This window comes from Pituophis catenifer, unplaced genomic scaffold (genome assembly GCF_029215685.1).
Source record: "Pituophis catenifer annectens isolate HBS135680 unplaced genomic scaffold, rPitCat1.0.hap2 SCAF_1, whole genome shotgun sequence".
Taxonomy (NCBI): domain Eukaryota; kingdom Metazoa; phylum Chordata; class Lepidosauria; order Squamata; family Colubridae; genus Pituophis; species Pituophis catenifer.
Genome location: NW_027256881.1, coordinates 195,292,051 through 195,314,589, shown reverse-complemented (window position 1 = coordinate 195,314,589; position 22,539 = coordinate 195,292,051). Strand labels below are relative to the sequence as shown.

Sequence of the window (22,539 nt, the reverse complement as noted above, 5' to 3'; positions counted from 1 at the left end):
GGGATTTGAGCTGGTGAGCTGCGTTGCTGTTGTTTGGCTTCGCGTTTGTGCCACATCTTCATGGTGGGTGTCAGTTTGCTTCATGTATGGATTGGAGGGGTTTAAAGTGGCTAATGATGCAGCTGTGGTCTGGCTTCTGGTTTGTGGTCCACGCAAAAAGCAAACCCAAACCCACACTGATGAGGCATGACCACAAACCAGAAGCCAGACCGCAGCTGCATCATTAGCCACTTTAAACCCCTCCAATCCATACATGAAGCAAACTGACACCCACCATGAAGATGTGGCACGACCATGAACATGAAGCCAAACAACAGCAACGCAGCTCACCAGCTCAAATCCCCCTACAACTCAGACTAACCTGAGCACAACCAAGCCCCCACCCAAACAGAACACACCCCCATCCAATCAGAGCACAGCCAACCCCCCATCCAATCAGAGCACAGCCAAGTCTCCACCGAATCAGGACACAGCCAAGCTCCCACCCAATCAGCTCCCACCCCCACTGGCAGTTATAAGGAAGAAACAGCTGCAATCACACATTGCTCCTAGAAGCACGAAGCTGAAAACACCACCCTGAAGATGACGAATGAGACTTCGTCGAAACGTTGCCAAGACACTTCCAATTTTACGTGGGAGAAAACCCGAATAACCAAAGACCTACACACACACACACACACACACACACACACATATTATTGTTTAAAATTAATTAAAATGGAAAAAAGAGAACTGCAAGCAGTATTAACAAAATAATACAACACTAAAACTAGCCACTCAAAAGAAGATGAAATAGACAAGAAAAAAAGAAAGGGTTATTTGACATATACAAAATAACTTAAAGTTAAAATCTAAAATAAATTTAAATTTAACTTAATTGCCTGAAAATCCTCTTCCTTAGCCTTTCAGTTCAAACACTGACTTAACAACAAGCCATTGCTACAACAGCTTTATAGAGTTAGATGCTTCTAAGAAGTAGTATTCTTTGGCACATGCTTCTCTGGAGCAATTGGAGCTAGGATGTATATATTGCCTCTGAGAAAAAGAGATAATATGGAACTATCTTGTCTAGGATCTATTGAGAGCTTGTTTTATTGATCTCTTCTTAAAGGTGTCCATCACCTCATTTGTCTCACTAAGGTCTATTGTTTGGGTTAGGACGGTACTGAATGGAGATATACTTCCCTTTATTTATCCCAATCTCCTGTCCTAAATTTGAAAAATGTAGGTCATCTTACCTTCCTCACCCACTGTGGCATCGTGTGGGTACTAGGTGAGCGATGGTGGGTATTGATCACTATGACAGTGATAATGATAGAAGTTATGACAAACACCATGGTGAACAACATGTATTTGCCAATCAAAGGAACAGCACTGGAAGTTGAAGGAATCAGCTCCACAATGACGAGAAGAAACACAGTCAAAGAAAGAAGGACAGAGATGCTCAGAGTCATCTTCTCTCCTGGGATAAATTAGGAGGAAATAGTAAATTGAAGGGATTAACAAACAAAATAGAAGGAAGTGCAATTGGTGATTCATGAGAAGCCAGGTAAGTATTATTGTATTAAATTTGGATCAGTGATCTTGATGGCCTCTATAATGGGGGATTAAATCCTGAACACAGAGGTCAGTTCCTTGCTGCCTGATTTAATCAACGTGACCAATACCATTTGGGGGACCAATAATCCAGGGCACCAATTGATTCCCAAGATCTATGCAGAGGATTGTGTGGGAAACCCACATCCTTAAGAGGAGCAAGCCACTCTGACATCCAACATCCAGCCACCAGATCCACACAGATAAGAAAAATATGCTCTGCCATTTTTCCTCTTTTCCCTGTCCCCCTTCCTGATTTTGTAGCATGTTTCCTAGGATGCCAAATCCTATATGCCTTTTAGCTGCAAAGGCGAAGCAATTAATTTTACCAAATTCTCAAAATGCTTCCCAACATCATTCCAAGTGGATTTTTGTTTTCAAAAGGCAATAAAGGCATGTTTTGTTTTCAAAAGGCATGCACAGACATGCTGTATATGCCAAAATAGCTTTGCTGATGTACACAGACAAACCCGGTCTCTTTGGCTTTAAAACTGTTAAAGTTCACCTTTAAAGCAGAATAACTCAGGGTAATGAAAGGGTTTTGCCACATAGAAGAGGGAGTCAAGCTATTCTTCAAAGCACCTGAGGGCAGGACAAGAAGCAATGGGTAGAAACTAATCAAGGAGAGAAGCAGCCTAGAACTAAGGAGAAATTTCCTGACAGAACAATTAATCAGTGGAACAACTTGCCTCCAGAAGTTGTGAATGCTCCAACACTGGAAGTTTTAAAGAAGATATTGGATAACCATTTGTCTGAAGTGGTGTAGGGTTTCCTGCCTAAGCAGGGGGTTGGACTGGAAGACCTCCAAGGTCCCTTCCAACTCTGTTATTCTGCTCAGTGGTGAAATTCAATTTTTTTTACTACTGGTTCTGTGGGCATGGCTTGGTGGGCGTGGCAGAGGAAGGATACTGTAAAATCTCCATTCCCTCCTCACTGCTGTGGGATGGATATTGCAAAATCTCCATTCCCACCCCACTCTGGGACCAGCCAAAGGTGGTATTTGCCAGTTCTCCGGACTATTCAAAATTTTTGCTACTGATTCTCCAGAACCTGTCAGAACCTGCTGGATTTCAACCCTGGTTTTGCTTCTGCTGGAGAGATGCAATTTGATATACATCTGCACATACCTGAGTCTGTGGGGAGATAAAATACTAATCCAGTCAAGAATGAGAAGAGAAGGCAAGGAATGATGACGTTGACAATGAAGTAGAGAGGCAAACGCAACAATATAAAGTGATAGGTGATATCAAGATACGGCGTATCAGGGCAACAATCATATTTCACCGAGTGCTTCCAACCTTGGTAATCTTTCATTGCCCATTCTCCACTTTCCATGTAGTTATCCAAGTCTGGACGGGGATCTTCCTGAAAAGGGAAATGCTTCCTTCTAATGAATGAATAATGAATGAAATAACGAAGTCGTGTGATTCTATATTATTCCATACTAGATATTCAATATTAAATACTGCAAATTGGTATTTAATGCTTAGCCTGGGTTTTTAACTTCACTTGAAAGAATTTCATGGCAGGATTAAGATATTTTTGTCTAACAGGTATCCTCAATTTATGACCAGTCGCTTAGCAGCTGTTTGAAGTTACAATGGACCTTTTATGATTTTTTTTTTTTTTGAAAACTGGCCCATAGCGAACCACTGGTTCACTTAACAACCACAGTGTTCGCTTAGTGACCAATGCTAAAATGGTTGCAAAATTAAGTCAGTCATATGGGTGACCTGGTTTACCATTGTCATGACTTATGATCATGATGGGAAGCTCTATTATGTTGGGAACTATCTATATTTATGTCTGTGTACAAATCAATCATGCTGGGAGTTGTTATGTATGTATCTAATTTGTGCAGGAAATTCAAATGTACAGTGAATTCTGATTGGTTCTTGTTGCCCCTGAAAAGTATATAAAGAGGGCTGTTGCCTGTGTTCCTTTGCTGAAGTCTCACCCTGAATTAAAGAGCTGTTGTTACTAGCCTGCTTGTGCCTCTCGTTATTCCCGCGCTACAACATTGGCGACGAAGGTGGGATAGAGGACACAAGAGGCAATTCAAAAGAGCTTGGAGTTTCAGCCAGGGTGACTAGCGAACACGGAGACACGGCATGTCTGCCTACGTTCCGCCAAAACCCTTCGACCCGACCCGACCCGAGAGAAATGGGGATCGTATCTGACCAGGTTCGAGTGCTCCCTGGAAGCGAGCGAAATGCAAAGGTTCTCAGCGAACAGAAAAAGGGCTCTGTTCTTAAGCCACTGCGGGCCAGACGTATTCGAGATGGCCGAATCACTCTGCGAGCCAACCCCAGTTCCCTGGGACGTCCTTCAGGCCAAACTGAGAGCCCACTACCCTCCAGTTCTGTCTAAATTCGTTCAGCGCTACGAACTCTGGCAACGAGTTCAAAAAAGAAGGAGAGCCGGTCAGTGCTTATGTGGCTGCGCTTCGAAAAGCCACAACGCATTGTGACTACAGAGACTTAGACGACGTGTTGCTTGAACAACTGATTTGCGGGGTTCGAGATACCCGGTTACAAAGGCGTCTTTTAGCCACACCAGACCTAACGCTAGCCGGCGCGCTAGACGAAGCCCAAGCACACGAGGCATCAACGAAAGCTTCGGAGGCGCTGCAGCGACCCAGTTCAAGCAAAGACGGGCCAAAAACAGCCCCCGTCCACAGAGAAGAGGTGCGAACCAGCACAGAGGAAGAGTCGGACGAGGACGTCTTCCATACAGAAAAGAAATCGAGCGAACAAAGCCGCCGCCACGAGAACTGCCCTAGCTGTGGCGGGGATCACGAGAGACATTCGTGTAAATACAGAGAAGCCATTTGCAGGCGTTGCGACAGGAAAGGCCACCTAGCACGAGTTTGCAGAGCTCAATTTCTGTGTAGTCGAAAGTACGTGACTACCGCAACCAACCAGAATCGGCTCGTTCAAAACAGCCAATAAAGATGACGGCACGAGAAAACGACGCGAACCTCAAAAGCGGGAGACCTACAGCACGAGAATCGGCCAAGCCAGCACAACCAAGGACGAGAAAGTCTACACGAAAGTAGAAATCGATGGCAGATCGTGCTAAATGGAAATTGACACTGGGTCTATGTTATCGATCATGTCCTGGTCAACACTCAAGGCACTCCTGCCCAAGCTTCAGAAGAACCAGCTGTCCTGTCAGAAAATCCGCCTACTCGACTACCAGGAAAACCGAGTTCCCGTTGAAGGCGTGGGCACGTTCCGGGTCACCTACGATGAGTTCCAGAAAGAGCTGCCCCTGACCGTCATTATCAAGCCCCTACCAAGTCTACTGGGCATGAAATGGTTCCGGGCCCTCGGCATGGGCTTCACGGGCGTTCACAGCATCAGTGGATCATCACTTAAAGAAACCCTGCTCCACGAGTTTCGGGACATTTTCGAAGAGACTCTAGGCAAGTACATGGGGACCCCTATATCCTTTAATTTAGACCCCAACGTAGCGCCAATCAGACTGAAAGCAAGACGAGTTCCATTTGCTTTAAAGCCCAAAATTGATGTGGAGCTCGACAAGCTTATTAAGCAAGGGTTGCTAGTTCCCGTAGATCACGCTAAGTGGGAAACCCCAATAGTCACGCCAGTCAAATTGGATGGCTCAATTAGAATTTGTGCCGACTATAAATGTTCGATTAACAAGGCGTTGCAGCAGAGTGCCTATCCGGTTCCGATAGCCCACCATCTACTACACTCCCTGGGGCCTGGCAAGCTATTCACAAAACTAGACCTTGCGCAGGCGTATCAGCAACTGCCAGTAGATGATGCTACGGCAGAATCACAGACAATAGTAAATGCACCAGGCTTCAGTTTGGGGTCAGCATCGCCCCAGGACTCTTTCAAAGCACAATGGAGCGCCTTCTACAAGGCCTCCCAGGTGTCATCCCGTATTTCGACGACGTTTTGATTAGTGGTCAAGATGAGACTCAGTTAGGCCAGAGGGTTAAACAAGTCCTAACGAGGTTCATAGAAGCGGGACTTAAATTCAAGCGAACAAAATGCAAGATAGCGGTTCCATCAGTGGAATTCTTAGGCTACAGAATCGACGGCACGGGCATTCACCCCACAGAAAGCAAAGTCAGGACCATTCAAAGCGCGCCCACCCCCAAGTCAAAATCCGAACTGCAGGCTTTCCTGGGCCTGCTCAATTTCTATACGATGTTTCTGAAACACAAAGCCACCGTTGCGGAGCCTCTGCACAGGCTCCTTGGAAAAAACATTCCATGGGTTTGGGGCAAGTGAGAAGCGGCCGCATTCAACGTAGTAAAGAGACTTTTGTCTGAGGACAGTTTCCTCATTCAATACAATTCCGAACTACCTCTAGTATTGGTCTGTGACGCTTCCCCCTTTGGTGTAGAGACTCTGTTTTGTGCACTGTAATGGGCTGGGTAACGAGGGGTTGGCCTACCAAGGTGGATGGTGGTGACTTTCAATTGTACTTTAACAAAAAAAATGAACTGTCAATGTTGGGGGGTTGCTTGTTGTGGGGAGACAGGGTGGTCATTCCTTCGTGATTAAGGCACAGAGTTTTAGAAATGCTGCATGCAGGACACCCTGGGATTGTGCGTATGAAAGGCCTAGCTCGTAGTTATGTTTGATGGCCACATCTCGACCAAGATGTCACTGAGTGGGTGGGGAAGTGCAGGCCCTGCCGGAATCCCACCCTGATCCGCCCATAGCTCCCGTTCGTGAATGGGAAAAACCAAAGGGGCCATGGGGGAGGATTCACATCGATTTCGCTGGCCCGTTCCACGGCCAGAATTTTCTTATTATTGTAGATGCATATTCCAAGTGGCTCGAAATTGTCCTAATGCCATCTACCACTTCTGAGGCCGTAATCAAAGTACTCAGAAAACTGTTCGCAACACACGGGTTGCCGACACCCTGGTATCTGACAATGGCCCCCAATTCACGGCAACTCAATTCGAAGGCTACCTAGCCGAATTAGGCATAAGACATGCATTATCCGCTCCTTTTCATCCGGCTTCTAATGGCCTTATAGAAAGATTTGTAAGAACAGCCAAAGAAGCTCTTTCCCGGCTTGATGCAGGGGATTGGCAGGCTAGAATAGATGAGTTCTTAGCGGTACAGCACTCCACCCCATGCCCGACTTCAGGCCGCAGCCCAGCCGAGCTCTAAATGGGCCGAAAGCTAAGATGCGTTCTCGACTGACTGCATCCCAATTACTCCCCCGATAGCTTCAAGGGGGAAGGGGGAGGACTAAGACAATTCCAAGTGGGAACACCAGTTTTTGCTAGAAGCTACACCAATGGGCTCTTATGGGTAGAGGGAACCATCGTAGGAATTACCGGCCCAAAATCATATACAGTCGATATAGGGCATGGTAAAATCTGGAGAAGGCATATAGATCAATTGCGTAAACGTGTACAAAACGAAAACTCATGTCCTAACTATCAAGGTCTTCCTGACACAGCTACTTCAAGCCCGAGTAAGATGGAATACTTATCTGGCAACCCTGAGTTCCAGCGCTGCCCCAGCGAGTCGACACTCCCAGCCGGAGATAGCCACACCTCCGGAGAAATCCAGGAGGTTCCATTGGCGGAGCCGGGAGAGACAGGTCAACCAGGATTAAGACACGCCCTGGTCACCTGCGTGATTTTGTATGTAAATATGTAAATAGATAGAATAAGTGCCTTCTGGGAGTGGAGGGGTGTTATGTATGTATCTAATTTGTGCGGGAAATTCAAATGTACAGTGAATTCTGATTGGTTCTTGGTCGCCCCTGAAAAGTATATAAAGAGGGCTGTTGCCTGTGTTCCTTTGCTGAAGTCTCACCCTGAATTAAAGAGCCGTTGTTACTAGCCTGCTTGTGCCTCTCGTTATTCCCGTGCTACAACAGGAGTGATCAGCAGAAAAAGGAGAAGGGACTGCCCTGGTAGACACTGGCTGGATCAGGGGTGAAATGCTCCAGGTTCGGACCGGATCACCCGATCTGATAGCGATGGAGGCAGGTGGTTCGGAGAACCGGTAGCAAAAATCCCTGCCGCCCCCCATGCCCAACTGAGCTGCACGATCATCAGAGGCTTTTTTTCTTTTAAATGGCTCTGACAGTCCAAGCTGAGTTGCCTGATTGGCAGAGGGTTTTTAAAAAACCCTCTGACGATCAAGCAACTCAGCTGGGATGGTCAGAGCCTTTTGAAAGCATTCTTTTACAACCTCTTCGCCGAAGAGGCTGTAGAAAAAATGGTTTTAAAAGTTAAAAAAAAAATTGGCCACGCCCATCCAGTCACATTACCCCACAGACACACCAAGCCACGCCCACAGAACCGGTAGTAACAAATTTTAGATTTCACCACTGGGCTGGATACTGGGATGACCATGGCGGATCTGAAGGAGACAGTGCGAGACAGAAGGGCATGGAGATGCATGGAGATGCTGATCCATAAAGTGGCCGAGGGTCGGACACGATTGAATGGCTGATGAGGATGACGATGTACAAATGGATAGGTTAAGAGGCAAATAGAAATGGAATTTATCATTCCTTCCTTAACTCTCAAAAGAGCCAGTCAGGTGTAAACAAATTTTAAAATGAGTTCCTCTGGGAGAGAATTTGATATTGGTAGTTTCAGCAAGTCATGATGGAATTAAATCAAGAATATGCAAAGCTTAACCAACGTTGTTCTTCTCCAAACCCAAATGGAACTCAATCCAAACTCTATTTAAAAAGACTCTTTGGTATTCCTGGCTTGAGAGTAAATCTAAAACATAAGGGATATTTTGTCATGAAATCAAATTGTGAATAGAAGTTATTAAAATTCAGATAAGAATGTAAGTTAAGATAGAGCTAGATAGAAGTAGAATTTGTGTACAGAAGTTAATTAGAATAGAGATACCGATGTAGAAACTAGTGTTTAAGTTTTGATGTGTTTGGTTTTGTTTGTTTTTGTTGTGTGTTATATTTTCTATTTTTTGCTTTTTTCTACTTTTTGTACTGTGTATTTTAATGTTTGAAAATTTAATAAATATTATTTTTTAAAAAAAAATCTTTGGAAGGGTTGGGTTTGCATATGCTTTTTTAAAAAATGTGTATGTTAGTTATGTAAGGTTACCTGGTTATACCAGGCAGTCCTAGAAAAGGGAAGATGGCGTTCTTCAAAGAAATCAGGCGCCACGCTTTTAAAGATTAAATAGTCCTTGCCAATCTGTTACATTCTTTTAAAAATAGCATGGCATGGGTCTCTGTAGGATTCTTTTTAAATTCTGAAAAAAAATCTGCCAGATCACAAAACTACAGGAGAATGAAGTTTAGGGACCTTATCCATCTGTAAGATTAGAGCAGTATTTCTCAGCATTTTTTTACAATTGCACTTTCGTTGCACATATAGATTTATCTGGGAGAGGTGGAGGCTTCCTTTTGCTTTAAGCATTTTCTAGCCATTAATAAAACATTAGAAAAATGATCTGACAATTAAGTCCCATGATATTGTTCAACATTTCAAACCGATAAGCTACATTCCATTACACCTCTGCATAGTGCTAAAGAAAACTGCAGGGCCTAGTCCAGATGGTTGCCAGGTGTCAAGACTGACTTGAAAACAGAACGAACCAAAAACAACTACCTAACTAAAGCTTACCGGGTCAATGACAACCACAGTGCCATCGTAAGTCCACGTTCCCAGCTTCATACTGCAGTTTTGCTCATCAAAGGGGAAGTGGGTGACTTTAATTTCACAGTAGCTTTTGAAGATGGCTGGTGGAGTCCACGTGATATGTCCTGTGTAGTTCAGAAGAACTCTGGTGAACTGGTCGATAGCAAAAATTCCATCTGCACTAAAAAGAGAGGGGGGAAAAAATCAGTCGTAGGAATAGCATACAATTTTAATATACTGGCTGCATACGTTGCACAGAATGTTATCAGTGGTTTGGGATCTTCCTATTTTTGGCGCCTTTCTTTTAAAATACTGTACTCTGCAAACTCCATTTGGTAGGAAAAGGGTTGCATTTTAAAAAATTTAAAAAGTATAGGAAAGTCTGTATAGCAAGGAATTAAATCTTTTATTCACCATGCAGAATTAAATTAAAAGGTTTTTTTTTTTCAGTTTTAAAAAAATCTTTCATTTGAAAAGGTTTGATACCATCTTTTGCAAGTTAAACTGAATGTTTGTGATAGCTGACCATGGATGATGCGTTGGAATAAAATAGCACTTCTCACCTTTTCCCCAAATAGTCTTTAAGAATATGATAGGGAATATAGGAAGTCCAGCGTCATCTAATCTGGCACTGGTTTTTAACTTTATTATAATTCTTTTACATTGTACTTCTTGTTTCGTATGAAATCAGTATTTTGCACATATTTTAAAACCAACTAAAAAAACCACAGGAGAGTAGAAATGTACAGTCATTTCTTTTGACCAGGGGCAAAAATATGTAAAATTAGCAGGTTGGGGAAACAACCAAGCCTTTTTGTACCTGGAGTTCCATTTGGGCGCCTTTTCAAGCCATTTCAAACCACAGACATGGCTAATGACTTAACCTGCCCCCTTCAATCTGGAACTAAGGAGAAATTTCCTGATAAGTGAGAAAAAATTAATCAGTGGAACAGTTTGTCTTCTGGAGTTGTGGGTTCTCCATTGTTGGGGGTTTTCAAGAAAAATCTGGATTTTGGATAATCAGGAAGAAATAAGGACTTCTGCCTTAGGCAGAGGATTGGACTAGAAGTCCTCTATGGTCCCATCCTGCCCTAGGATTCTATGATTTTATGATTCTCACATTCTTCCTATTAGCCCTTCAGCCAGGAGCCTAAACTGAACTATCTGAGCCAAGGTAGGCCTCTTGGTAGGCCCCCTAGTGCTGAGAAAGCATAAATCCCTAGACCCCATTAAGCCTGGGATGATAAAATATGGCACAGAGAAAGCAGCGTGTGCGTGTTTGTGTGACATGACTACTTTTCCTCTTCTTCTGCAGCAGCAACACACAGGTCTTTCCCATCCCTTCAACAGTTGCCCAACATCCCCCATCCCAGCTGTTATACAAGGGAAATTACTCTCACTTTCTCATTTAGAAGTCAGCTGGATGTAGTAGAGTACTCATGACCTTCCCCTTCAACTTTCTGAGATTATGCTCTTTGCTATGTGAGAGGCAGAAATCCAGACCACCAGATGGCAGCAAAGACTGATTTCCTTGTCTCTTTACTGCCATCTAATGGTCATCTGGACACCTGCTGGCCAGAATATACCTATCCTCTCTCATTCCTTCATAAGCAGGAAGGAAGAGGAGAGGAAGGGAGCAGCCAGCAGCAACCCCAGGGAAGTCACCAGGACCTCTGAGGGTCCCCTTCCAACATTTCCTACTGGAGCTGAGGCAACAGCTTGTCTTGGAAAGAGCAGTCCAGAAGGAGGTGGCAGCAGCAGTAGCACTGGGGTCCCCATTGGCTCCTGCTGGGGTTCCGTTCCACATGTGAGTTATTATATCAGAGCTGCCAAGATGGGACAATAGCTGGACTTGTCAGCAAGGAGATACTGATCTCCAACACTTTGTTCCCACCTAGTGGTCATTCAGGTTTTTGCATCCTGATCCCAGTAGCTCCACCATACGCTGTCAAATTTGTTGAAAACATTGGACAAGGAGTGAGTCCTGAGGGCTCCCTGTGCCCAAAAGCCAAGGTAGCTGTTTCTCCACCATATTCTTGCCACTGGGGCAGCCATCTCTTTTTTTGGGTTGAAGCTAATTGTAACATCTGCAGGGTATTTCCAGTTGCATCAAAGCAGGGAGCATGGTTCCCCCAAGGAAGCCTTTATTTCAGAGGTCACACTCACGCAGAAGCTGGGTTTACAGCCGTTTGTGTAGTCTGAATGTCTCTCTCTGTGTTCTCATGATGGGACTGTTCCTCAGAATTAAGGTGTAGATCAAAAGCTCTACTTACTTGTTATACAAAACTAAATCTGGACGCCAGATCTTCTCCGAGGGGATGCGGATTTGCTTCACACCACCATACTCTGATGGATTCCATCTCAAATTTACATCTACCCATTGCTGGGGGGGAGAGAATTTCAGAGAATTTATAAAGTCTTATTATAAGTTTAACAAAGAATAATTGTTTTATTCATGAAATGTAAGTTATAGAATGAACAAAAGCAATTTGGCTATGCCTGGTTCGGGAATGTGTATCTCCTTATGTCATAAAATGATTATCAGTGTATGTACCATGTTTCCCTAAAAATAAGACCCTGTCTTATATTTTTTTGAGCCCTGAAATAAGCTCTTGGCCTTATTGCCATGCTCTCAAAAGCCCAATTGGTCTTATTATCAGGGGATGTCTTATTTTGGGGGAAACGGTTTACATATTCATAAACATATATACATACACATACACATACACATACATATAAATATACATATACATATACAACTAAGTTCTTATCATTACTTATTATAAATTGATTATGTTTTAATTTACATACTTTAACATACTTAGCTACTTAATCATATTTATGTAGGGTAAGGAACTCAATGATGATGTGGTCTGTATGAAAGACCTACACTTTGTTTTCAGAAATATGATACTTAAGTTGGAAAATAGGAAACTATACTTTGAAACCATTTGCTGCATTCCAACTCTCCAGGGGCATTGTGGGAATTTTTCCTTGGATGTCCCCCCCCCAGCTAGATCCAGCTCATTTGCATCCTTTTGAAAGGCGTTTGTCAAATGTATTATGGAAATGGAAAGAGGAAGAAGAGCTACTTCTGGAAATCCAACTCAATCCTGTCTGGTGCTTAGAATAAGCTGTCTGATGGGTTTATCTCAACCAGATGCTAGAATATGTCCCACAACAAATAGGCATTTAGAAAAAAAAATGCTGAGATCAGGTTTGGTTTTCTAAAATCCAATTATCAAAATGCACAGTGCCGCTGCTGTGGCAAACTTTATAAAATCCTTTAATTGTGCCTCTCTTTAGTTGTAACCCACAGGAATATCGCAAAGGAATTCTTCAACCCCTTGGAAAAGGCAACTCTAATCCAAAAGCATTCCTCGAACAGGGGAACAAGGCCGATCAAAATGCACCTTTGGGCATCAAACACAATGTGCTGGTTTATAAATCATGGAGTTATTACCTGTTTCAGACGCACATTGGTGCTTACTATTTGATTTACTTCATCCTTAGGAGAGAGAAAAAAAATACAAGGTTAACAGAAAACAACTTGTTTGCAATAATTGCTGTTGAGATTATTGGTTAAAAACCTTTGTTGTTTTTCCTTTCTTTTCTTTCTCTCCAAGCACTGATTTCCCACTGCCAAAATGCAGACTGTTAACTATTTGAGTCGGGAATCTACTTCTCTTTGCTCTGAAAAGCAAGATAGTTGACCAATTGTGCTTTAGAAATTAGTTAGATTTCCTCCACCCAATTAAAGAAAGCTTAATCAATTACTGCCACGAGACTGTTCCTTCTTAGTCAAAGATCTTACAAGTAGTCCATGACATACGACTATAATAAAGCCTGCCATTACAGTTGTATATTGTAGTGGTCATTTACAACCTTTTTTTGGCTCAGCCTTATCTTTGAACAGCCCCTAAGCGACCAGCTGTAACTTGAGGATCACCTGCCCTGATGACATTTGCACAAATTTTCTGAAGAGAGAAGCAAGAGGTCTCTGAATTGGGAGGGTGCATGTAGACTCTTGCAGGAGGCAGCATTGGAGAGGTGGCAGAGAAAAGATGCTTAAAAGGAATTTGCCATCTTCCTGGGCAGAGCCAGCTAGAAAACACTGTACTCCAATTGGACAGCATAAATTGGACTAAGGTAACATTTTATACATGGGCTTGCAGCTAAAGATACCTTTGGAAGTTTTGATTAGGGCATCGTTTAGGTACCAGAATGTCATTTACATTGCTAGTTTTCTTGCTTCAAATCACTTCAGCAACAACAAAACAACATAAAACAAACAAAAAAAAAGCATTCCACTCTGGATTTGTTGCATTCTATTGTCTGGATCTTATTCCAGATCAGTGGTGGGTTGCCCCCAGTTTGCACCGGTTCTATAGAACCAGTAGTAAAACCGTCCGGAGGCTCTGCCCACCAACCCCGACGTCATCAAAATGCTTCTGCGTGTGTGCAGAAAACCCAAAAGCACACAAAACCACGCTTCCTCTGGTCTACGGAAAAGCCTCTCTCCACAGAACCAGTCCCAGGTGCCCAAAAGTTTGGGGTCCCCTGGTCTAAAGAACCCCTCCCAATTCTGTAATTCAAGTTATTATTAAAAGCTTCAAGCTCCTATATTTAAAAGTGTACCTGTGCCCATGCCAGTCTGCCGAAATCCGCAGTTGAAGTCCTCCAGGTTTAAAGTTGCCAAGGTTGGAGACCAGTGGTGGGTTCTAAAATTTTTTACTACCGGTTCGGTGGATGTGGCTAGGTGGGGTGGCATGACTGATTGGGCATGGCCAATGCGACATCACTCACGTACTCAGTCACATGACCCCCCCCAAGCCACACCCACCGAAAAGGTGGCTAAAATTTTTGGGACTTTTTTGAAACTTTTTTTTGACACTCCGGCCCCATATCCAGGTCGGGACGCATGGGATGGCAGTGGTCGTCTCAGCTTTCCCTCCTTTGCCCTTCCTGGCCGAAAAGCGCCCCTTCTCGCCTCTGACGGGCCTTCCTTTTGGTTGCAGCCAGAGTAACCCACTCCGCCAGCTCAGGGCAGCGGACTCAGCTGCAGCCCAGATGAACCAAGGAACTGCGGGGAGCCTCCCGCGTGTTGCATCCCTTTGCAGCTTTCCCCCTGCGCCTCCGCACCATTTTCAGGCACCCAGCTTACTTGGCTGCCCCATCCCTGTCGCGGTTCCAATGGCGGCGGCTTTGGGAGATGCTGGCAGCACGGAGGCGCAGGCGAAGGCTGGGAAGGGGATGCAACACACAGGAGATTCCCCGCAGTTTCTCAGCTCGTCTGGGCTGTAGCTGATTGAGGTGCTTTAGCAGCCATGAGCTGTGCTTTCCTCCAAGTCTCACAGGGAGAAGGACCTGTTTCCCTCTGCCCCCCACAGTGCTTAGAGGAAAGCATGGCTCATGGCTGCTACCGGGCTGCCTTAGACCCTATCGCGGCTCCAACGACGGCGGCATCTTTGGGAGATGCTGGTGGCACAGAGGCGTGGGCGAAGGCTGGGAGGGGGGTGCAACACATGGAGGGCCAAGTCCACTCCCCTTCGCCTCCCCACACTTGTTTACCCATCCCAGAGAGCTCAGGCTACACCTCTCTCCGACCCAGCTGCCTCCCTTGCTGGCATTGCTCCTGAGCGAACTCTTCCATCCTTGTACCTTGTTTGCAAAGCAGCTCTCAAAGAGAAAGAAGCAGGCGTGGTGCACCCAGAGCTACCGCTTCTTCACAACATCCGAGGACTTCTTCCGCTTGGAGCTCCAAGCTGCGGAGAGAGGGGTGGGCTGCAATGCCGGCAGCTTTGGTGGGCTCCTTCCCTCAGTGGTTTGTTTTCTTCTACCTTGTCTAGGTGACTTTGTCATTAAAGGCTGCTCCGCGCCTTTTGATCTTTCTCGGGCACAGATAAAAGAGACCCTGTGTGAAGGGACTGAGCCTGCTGCTGAACTTGGAAGCCGAGAGGCTTCTTTTCCACTCAGCCACTGGCGCACAGTGCCGGAAAGACCTCCGGTCGCTGCCGCCATCTTCACGCATGTGCAGCTTTCTTCTCACCAGCTGAAGGACTTTTCGGCACCCTCCTGCCAAGTGGCTGAGAGGCTTCTTTGCTCCGGTCAGCTTCGGGTGGGTGAGCAAGCAGCGACCAGGGAACCGGTTCGAGGGTGTGGCCTGGCTGTCATTACTACCGGTTCGGAGAACTACTTCCTAAAGTTATTACCTATTTGGTAGAACCGGGCCGAATCTGGAGCAACCCACCACTGTTGGAGACCCCTGGGCTAGATGACCAATCTACTGGATGCTGTGATCACATGATATTGCAATTTACTACCGCATCACTTAGAAACAGAAATTCTGGTTTCAATTGCCATCGTAAACCAAGAAGTAAATGCACATGGAAGTGAAGCTGTAGGTTTAATTATGAAAGAAGTTACAATGTATATGAAAAGATAAGATTTTATGGCATTGAGATTGTTGGTAGTGAGAATGGAAGAATGAATGAATTCATTCAGTTAATTACATTTTTTTATTAAATTTGCTTGCTGCCCATCTCGTCACAAGGTAACTAATTATTTGATTAATTAATTCATTAAGCAAACCCCCCAAAAGAATGGGAATACTGATAATAATGATAACGACATGTTAAGGGCTGTGGTGGCACAGTGGTTAGAATGCAGTATTGCAGGCTAAATCTGCCCACTGAATGGAGTCCGATTCTGACAGGATCAAGATTGACTCAGCCTTCCATTCTTCTGAGGTTGGTAAAACGAGGACCCAGAGAGTGCCGTAAAAGCACCATGGAACGACATATAAGTCTAAGTGCTATTGCTATTAACACTTTCACCATACCACATTGATCAGCTGGATAAGTTGCAGTCCCACGATGACTTTCACAGCATGAGTATGATTGCTTACTGGACGCACAACTTTGTTGTAGTTTGCAAATAAATCTTTAACCAGGCGGGTTTCATCACTGGAACCATAGACTAGAATAGCTGCAAGACAATATAATAAAAAAAGCAACATTTGAAAAACAGTGAAAAAACATTGTGAAAGGCTGAGCGGATGCCAAGTGTTTGGAGCTGAGCTGGGTGTTTGGAGACTGAGGGAGAAGCCAGAATGACTGCTCATGTCCTAGGCTTTCCAGGATGATCTCTGATTCTTTCCTGGGTTGCAGACATCACATTGGGGTGTAATCAGGGGTGCTGTTCAGCAGGTTCTGACAGGTTCTGGAGAACCGGTAGCGGAAATTTTAAGTAGTTCAGAGAACCGGCAAATACCACCTCTGGCTGGCCCCAGAGTAGGGTGGCATGGAGATTTTGCAATATCTTTCCCCCAGGAGTGGGGAGGGAATGGGGATTTAGCAGTATCTTTCCCTCAGGAGTGGGGAGGGAATGGGGATTTTGCAATATCCTTCCCCCAGGAGTGAGGAGGGAATGGGGATTTTGCAATATCCTTCCCCTGCCACGCCCACCAAGCCACACCATGCCCACCAAGCCATGCCCACAGAACCGGTAGTAAAAAAAATTGAATTCCACCACTGGGTATAATCCTTCTATTGTTTAAATTTCCCAAGAATACTTTTAGATTGGATTGAGTTCTTTTGCAGAACTCAAAAACATATGGAAAATCAAATCAATGTTGGCTTTTTTCATTGCAACATGCTTGCTTTCAATTTAGTTTTTAAATTAAACTAATCTTTTAAAAAAACAAAAAACCTGAACCAATAAATGAAGTTGGAAGATGCTAAATGATTGACAAATGCTTGCATTCCAGGCCTATAGTGGAGTTTTAATCAGTGCTGATTTCTCCACTGTAGTCACATGAAAGAGTATTTACTCAGTCATTCGTTTACAAGGTTTAGAGGTCACCCAACTCCGAAATTACTTCAGGGCAGCTTATTCTAAAAATAGAAAAGAATAAAAGAATAACAATAGAAAGTAATTTCAGGCATTCAGACAAACACCCTCGAACACATAGCTACACATTGTAAGCATATCCAACTGGGCTTCACCAATACCTTACTACTCAAAGGGCTGGGGGAACAATCAAGTTTTTAAAGACTTCCGAAACATAATGAGATATCGTTCCAGACCATTTTCCAGACTTGGTAACCGCTGGTCTGGTAATAACTAGTCATTCATCAACCAGCTGACTTCTACTTTTTAGTTGTCCCTTCCATCTCATAGATTTTGGCCATAGAAATATACCAGGTTCTGACAGCAGTTCCCAGCATATTTTGCTGACGAAGACATAGAGAATAGTGTTTCTCGTCTTCTCTTTGAAAAACCTGATTGAACTGGCTGTCATTCAACATCTGGGGAATCTGGGTTTTATCCTCCATCACAGGAGATCACCTGAAGAATTCTATGAGGAACTGCCCTGGGATCTACCATTGGCACCTCAAGGAGTTGCTTCTCTCACTGTAAATAAATGCCTCATTCCTGTGGTTGGAACTGGGGAATTAAATGATGGTTAATTACACCCCAAATGCTAATCATCACTGAAGGAATGCCTTGGCCACCAGACTTCCTTTCAACCGGATCCTCTCCCAAGCAATTTGATATGGTTAAAATTGTGTCTAGAACGACTTCTACAATGAATAAAAATAAAAATAGTTTTCTTATTTTGGTTGACATCTTTAAAGAAGAAAATGGTGATTATTAAAGTTCTTTGCAGTGAAGGTAACAAAGATCCACTGATAAAAGCCAGCTCCTCTTTCTTCTGTTGCTTACACTTTTGGTTCATGCAAATCTATGATTTGATATTTGGAGAGTCTCAGCATAAAGGAAGCCAAAATGACATCAGCCATTAGAAGAGGAAACCTAGACTGTGTCATGAGTAAAACTGAGAGGGATTGCAAAAACAACATCTTATCAGATTATTAACCCCAAGGCTGCCCTCTCCACTTACACGGAGAATTTAAGATGAAGTCAAGAGAATAACTGACTGCAGAGGTATTTAGTTTTCAATGGATTGCATATGTGCAATTAAGAGAAAGTTTTAATATAGTTAAAAAGGTAATAGGCTATCTAAGATGGAATTCAAGGCTGAACTACTGCTTGTACATGTAAATTCTGTGCAATTTTCTGCAGAAATGATAAACATGTGATTGCGAATATGTATAAATGTTTGTTGAAATTTGAAATTGAAGAAGTTAAAAATGCATGATAAAATGGGCTAGGAACTTTGGTTATAATATACAGACGGATCAGTGGGAAGGAATGTTATAATTTAAGAGAGAATGACTATAACATGATGTAAAGTTGGTAAATGACAACTAGAAATAAAACGATTAGATGGATCCAGAGTAAATGGCTTGCAAATATCAAGCTATAGAGAAATTAAAGCTACAGCTGAAAGAAGTGCAGAACAAAAGTTTGGGGGGGAAATCTGATCTTTAAGTAAGGCTGGTCCTCTGTTTAAGATATACTGGATTCAATTCCAGCCTCCAGCTCTTTGAAAAATCTCTTTAATAGATTGTGGATCTCTTCAACAGAAAAGGATTCCCTGCAAATTAGGTGGGGAGGGTAGTTTTGGTGTGAGGAACTTTCAGTGAAGCACAAAGAAAACTTTGACTGTCTGTCAATTAAAAAAAGAATACATCTAAAATTCCTATTGAAGAAATATTTTTATTAAAGTAAATGGGATGGAAGGTGTAAAACAATGTCCATGATGTCTTCAAAAGGCAAGCAAGTTTAAAATTCCAAGTTCTATTGTTGGTATTTTAATATCTGGTTGTTTCCAGGCAGAATGAATGGAATCCTTGTGGATCAGAAGTTAAAGGAGAGGGGCAGGTACAGTCAAGAGGAAAACAAAGAGGAAACAAAAATAGGTTTCTTCCCTATTTGTAGCCCTCCAAGTCGGGGCGTAATTAAGGCCTATATAAGGCAGACAAAGAGAAAATTCTCCTCTTTCCTTTTATCTATTATTTATCTATTGGGTATGAATCACTAAGATAACAACACAGTAAAGGGAAAATAAATGCTGACATGTGCTCTCGCTCTCTCATGCATATACATTCAAATACATAGACATGCAGACTTCCCTAGGAATGTTTTTTCTCTCTGTCTGCTCTTTCCATAGGAGCTGCTGTACCAATGAACAAGTTAGACTAAAATTATGCAACCGATTGAAATGATTTACCTGAAAGTAGAAAGATGAATAAACAGTAGGTGTCCATCACTTTTCTTCTTTGATATAAACACTTGGACATCCAATGTGTTCAAGATCCTGGTTGAAATCAAACTTTGTCTTTTTTTTTTTTTTTAACAAGGGTGCTTGGAAATAGGACCACGGAGCTATTGTTTCACAACACCTGCTTATGCGGACAGGCAGCTGAAAGCCAGCATGCCAACTGGAAGGAGGTACAGTCTATTTTTAACAAGCCAACAGGAACAGTCTATTTTTGACAAGCTTAAACTCAGGACAATTTTTGTCTAAGTTGCACATCCCATGGGTGTGTGTATAATTTTTTTTTAAAAAAAGCTGTCGATTGTTCCAATACTCCTAGCGCATTGGTCTTGCAGTAAATGACATTAATTTCACCAAACTTTCCTTTTCTAATGGCTTGTTAGCTGTTAGCCAGGTTCCTTTTGAACAGTTCCATGTAAACATTTGAGCATATCCTAACCCTTGTCACATGGCTAAACTTGCCAGTCTAGCCATCTACTAAAACTCAACTTCTCCCAGACTCCTCCACATTATGAAGAATGACTGATTGATCTGTTGATGCCTGTTGGAAGGGGCAGGAACATCGCTGAGGAACTGACCAATCTCTTTCTTTAGCTTGCCATGTATACTGGAAATAAAGATTTCCCCTAGCCAGTAGTGTCTAGTGACTCTAGGGGGCGGTGTTCATCTCTGTTTCTTAGCCAAGGGAGCCAGCATTCTCTGAAGGCATTTCCAGGGTCATGTGGCCAGCATGACATCACGTTGCAGCGCAGAGCGTGTGGTGAAACACAGAATGCTGTACTTTCCCTCCGAAGTGGTACCTATTTATCTACTCACATTTGCATGCTTTTGAACTGCTAAGTGGGCAGGAGTTGGAACAAGAACAGGAATTGTCTGTGGTGTGGTGCTCAGGTCTCAAACCTGGATTGTCAAAGCTCACAAGCTCAGCTTCCTAACTGCTGAGCCATCGTGCCTGGAAATAAAGACCCCATTTAGTGACAACCCACAACAATGGCTAGATAGAGGTCATCATCAGGCACTGCAAACCTCATGCCACTATAGTTTACTTCTAGCTCAAGAACTGGTAAATTGTGGGTAAAGAGCCTGAAAGAAAATTTGGAATATATATGTTGAAAACTGTAAGAATCTTGTATGCACAAAGATGGAATGACATAGTAATCCCCACAATGGAAGAATGGGCAGTAAAAGCGATGGCATTGGCCAGAGATGGCAAAACTCACTGTTCTAATTAAAGAGAAGTTATCTAATTTTGTATCCATTTGGAAACCACTTCTGGATTTTGAAAAACTGAAAAACTGAGGTTTTAATTTTATTTTCATAAAATTTTCATAAAATTAATTTCATTTAATTTTACTTAATGATAAGAATGATTTTGATGCTATAGAAATGGCTTGAAACATTTAGAAATAGGAAGCAAAAGGTTGAGGCTGTAACTTTTTTTTTGTATTCCATTGCACTGAAAAATGTCAGAAGTTAATTTACTTTTTTTCTTTCTTCTGCATTCTTCTCTTTTCTTTTCTCAATTTTTTTTTTGTTTTTATTTGTATTTCATCCTACAATAATGAAAGTTTTAAAAAACCCCACTGCACTCCAAAGATCAGTAGTGGGGGATTTTTCTCAGGCAGGCTTCCTCCAATTTCAAACTAATTTCTATTCAGGAATTTATTGTAGTGATCATGTTGATTTGAAGTTGACTTGTCCTATTTAACTCTGCATCCTCCAGAAGGGTATATATAACTGAAGGATCAAATATGCTAAATAGGAAGCAAGAGTTTTTCCTTTCAATAAGAAAGGAACGGTTGAATGTAGAGAAAATAAGGAGACATTTCCTGACAGTTAGAACAATTAATTAATGGAACAACTTGCCTCCAGAAGTGGTGAATGCTGTAACACTGGAAGTTTTTAAGAAGAGGTTGGACAACCACTTGTCTGAAATGGTATAAGGTCTTCTGCTTGAACAAGGGATTGGATTAGAAGATCCCTTCCAACTCTGTTATTCTATTCTATTCCATTCCATTCAGAGGTGGGTTTCAGCAAGTTCTGACCAGTTCTGGAGAACCGGTAGTGGAAATTTTGAGTAGTTTGGAGAACCGGTAGTAAAAATTCTGACTGGCCCCACCCCCATCTATTCTTTTTCTCTCAAGTCCCAGCTGATAGGGAGGAAGTGAGGATTTTGCAGTAACCTTCCCCTGGATTGGGGATAGAATGGAGATTTATAGTATCCTTCCCCTGCCATGCCCACCAAGCCATGCCACACCCATCAAGCCACAGCCACAGAACTGGAAGTAAAAAATTTTTGAAACCCACCGATTCCATTCCATTCCATTCCATTCCACTTCTGTTCTGTTCTGTTCTGTTCTATTCTAAATTCTAAAATAGATGACTGATACAAATCTATTCTATTCTATTCTATTCTATTCTATTCTATTCTATTCTATTCTATTCTATTCTATTCTATTCTATTCTATTCTATTCTATTCTACAGGAGAGAAAAGAAAAGTTGTAAAGAGATTTCAGGCAGAGAAGAAGGAAGCAATGCTACCTATTGGAAGATCCAGTGCAATGAGTTGCCCGCCAAATCTGGTGGGTTACTAGTTAATAGAGACTGTAATTGGATCTCCCCAAATGTGTTTGTCACCACTTTGAAGAGTTGCTTGTGACAGTTGATCTGCATTGCAAGAATACCTCTAGGATAAGATCCTTCCTGTTTCACAGCGTAAGAAAGAGCACTGGCAGCAGTCAAGGTAAAACCACTAGCAGTATTGGAAGAATGTGTTTGGATGATGAACTCAAAGAAGGAATTTCAACCTCAGTTTCTCTATTGATAGGACTGACAGTGCGTCTATGAGTTCATTGGCACTCGTGGGCACCACATTAGAAACCCCAACTTCAGTGGACTGTGTGAAGCAGATCTATAGATAAGAGCTTGGGTGCTCAAATTAATTGAATAGGTAATTCCTGGTAATAAAAAAAAGGGGGGGGATCAGACTACTTAACACATTTGTTCTTAACTACATTATTGAAACGTCTTTGGCATATTCGCTTAGGTTAGTGAGAATCTGTTCACCTCATTATAAAATGAAGTTATGTTTCTTACTACCATCATAAGTGACCATTACAT

General features: G+C 42.8%; 1 protein-coding gene and 1 long non-coding RNA gene across 3 annotated transcripts in view; one reads left to right on the top strand and one right to left on the bottom strand.

Annotated features, from left to right (window-relative positions):
• Window positions 1-19,556, bottom strand: part of CHRNA1 (cholinergic receptor nicotinic alpha 1 subunit) — a 27,130-nt gene extending 7,574 nt beyond the window's left edge. Inside the window, exons 1-7 of the mRNA XM_070934333.1 lie at window positions 19,371-19,556; window positions 16,074-16,219; window positions 12,696-12,740; window positions 11,506-11,615; window positions 9,218-9,413; window positions 2,724-2,961; window positions 1,239-1,462 (exon numbers count right to left, since the gene is read on the bottom strand). Coding sequence (XP_070790434.1) covers window positions 1,239-1,462; window positions 2,724-2,961; window positions 9,218-9,413; window positions 11,506-11,615; window positions 12,696-12,740; window positions 16,074-16,219; window positions 19,371-19,440 — 1,029 coding nt within the window. The 5' untranslated portion in view covers window positions 19,441-19,556. The remainder of the gene's footprint in view (window positions 1-1,238; window positions 1,463-2,723; window positions 2,962-9,217; window positions 9,414-11,505; window positions 11,616-12,695; window positions 12,741-16,073; window positions 16,220-19,370) is intronic.
• On the top strand, window positions 18,128-22,539 carry LOC139310234 (uncharacterized). 2 transcript variants are annotated; one of them, XR_011599878.1, is made up of 3 exons: window positions 18,128-18,181; window positions 19,501-19,591; window positions 21,904-22,539. It is a non-coding gene; the product is annotated as an uncharacterized lncRNA (long non-coding RNA). The 2 variants fall into 2 exon arrangements; XR_011599877.1 differs by lacking the exon at window positions 18,128-18,181 and adding an exon at window positions 19,319-19,395.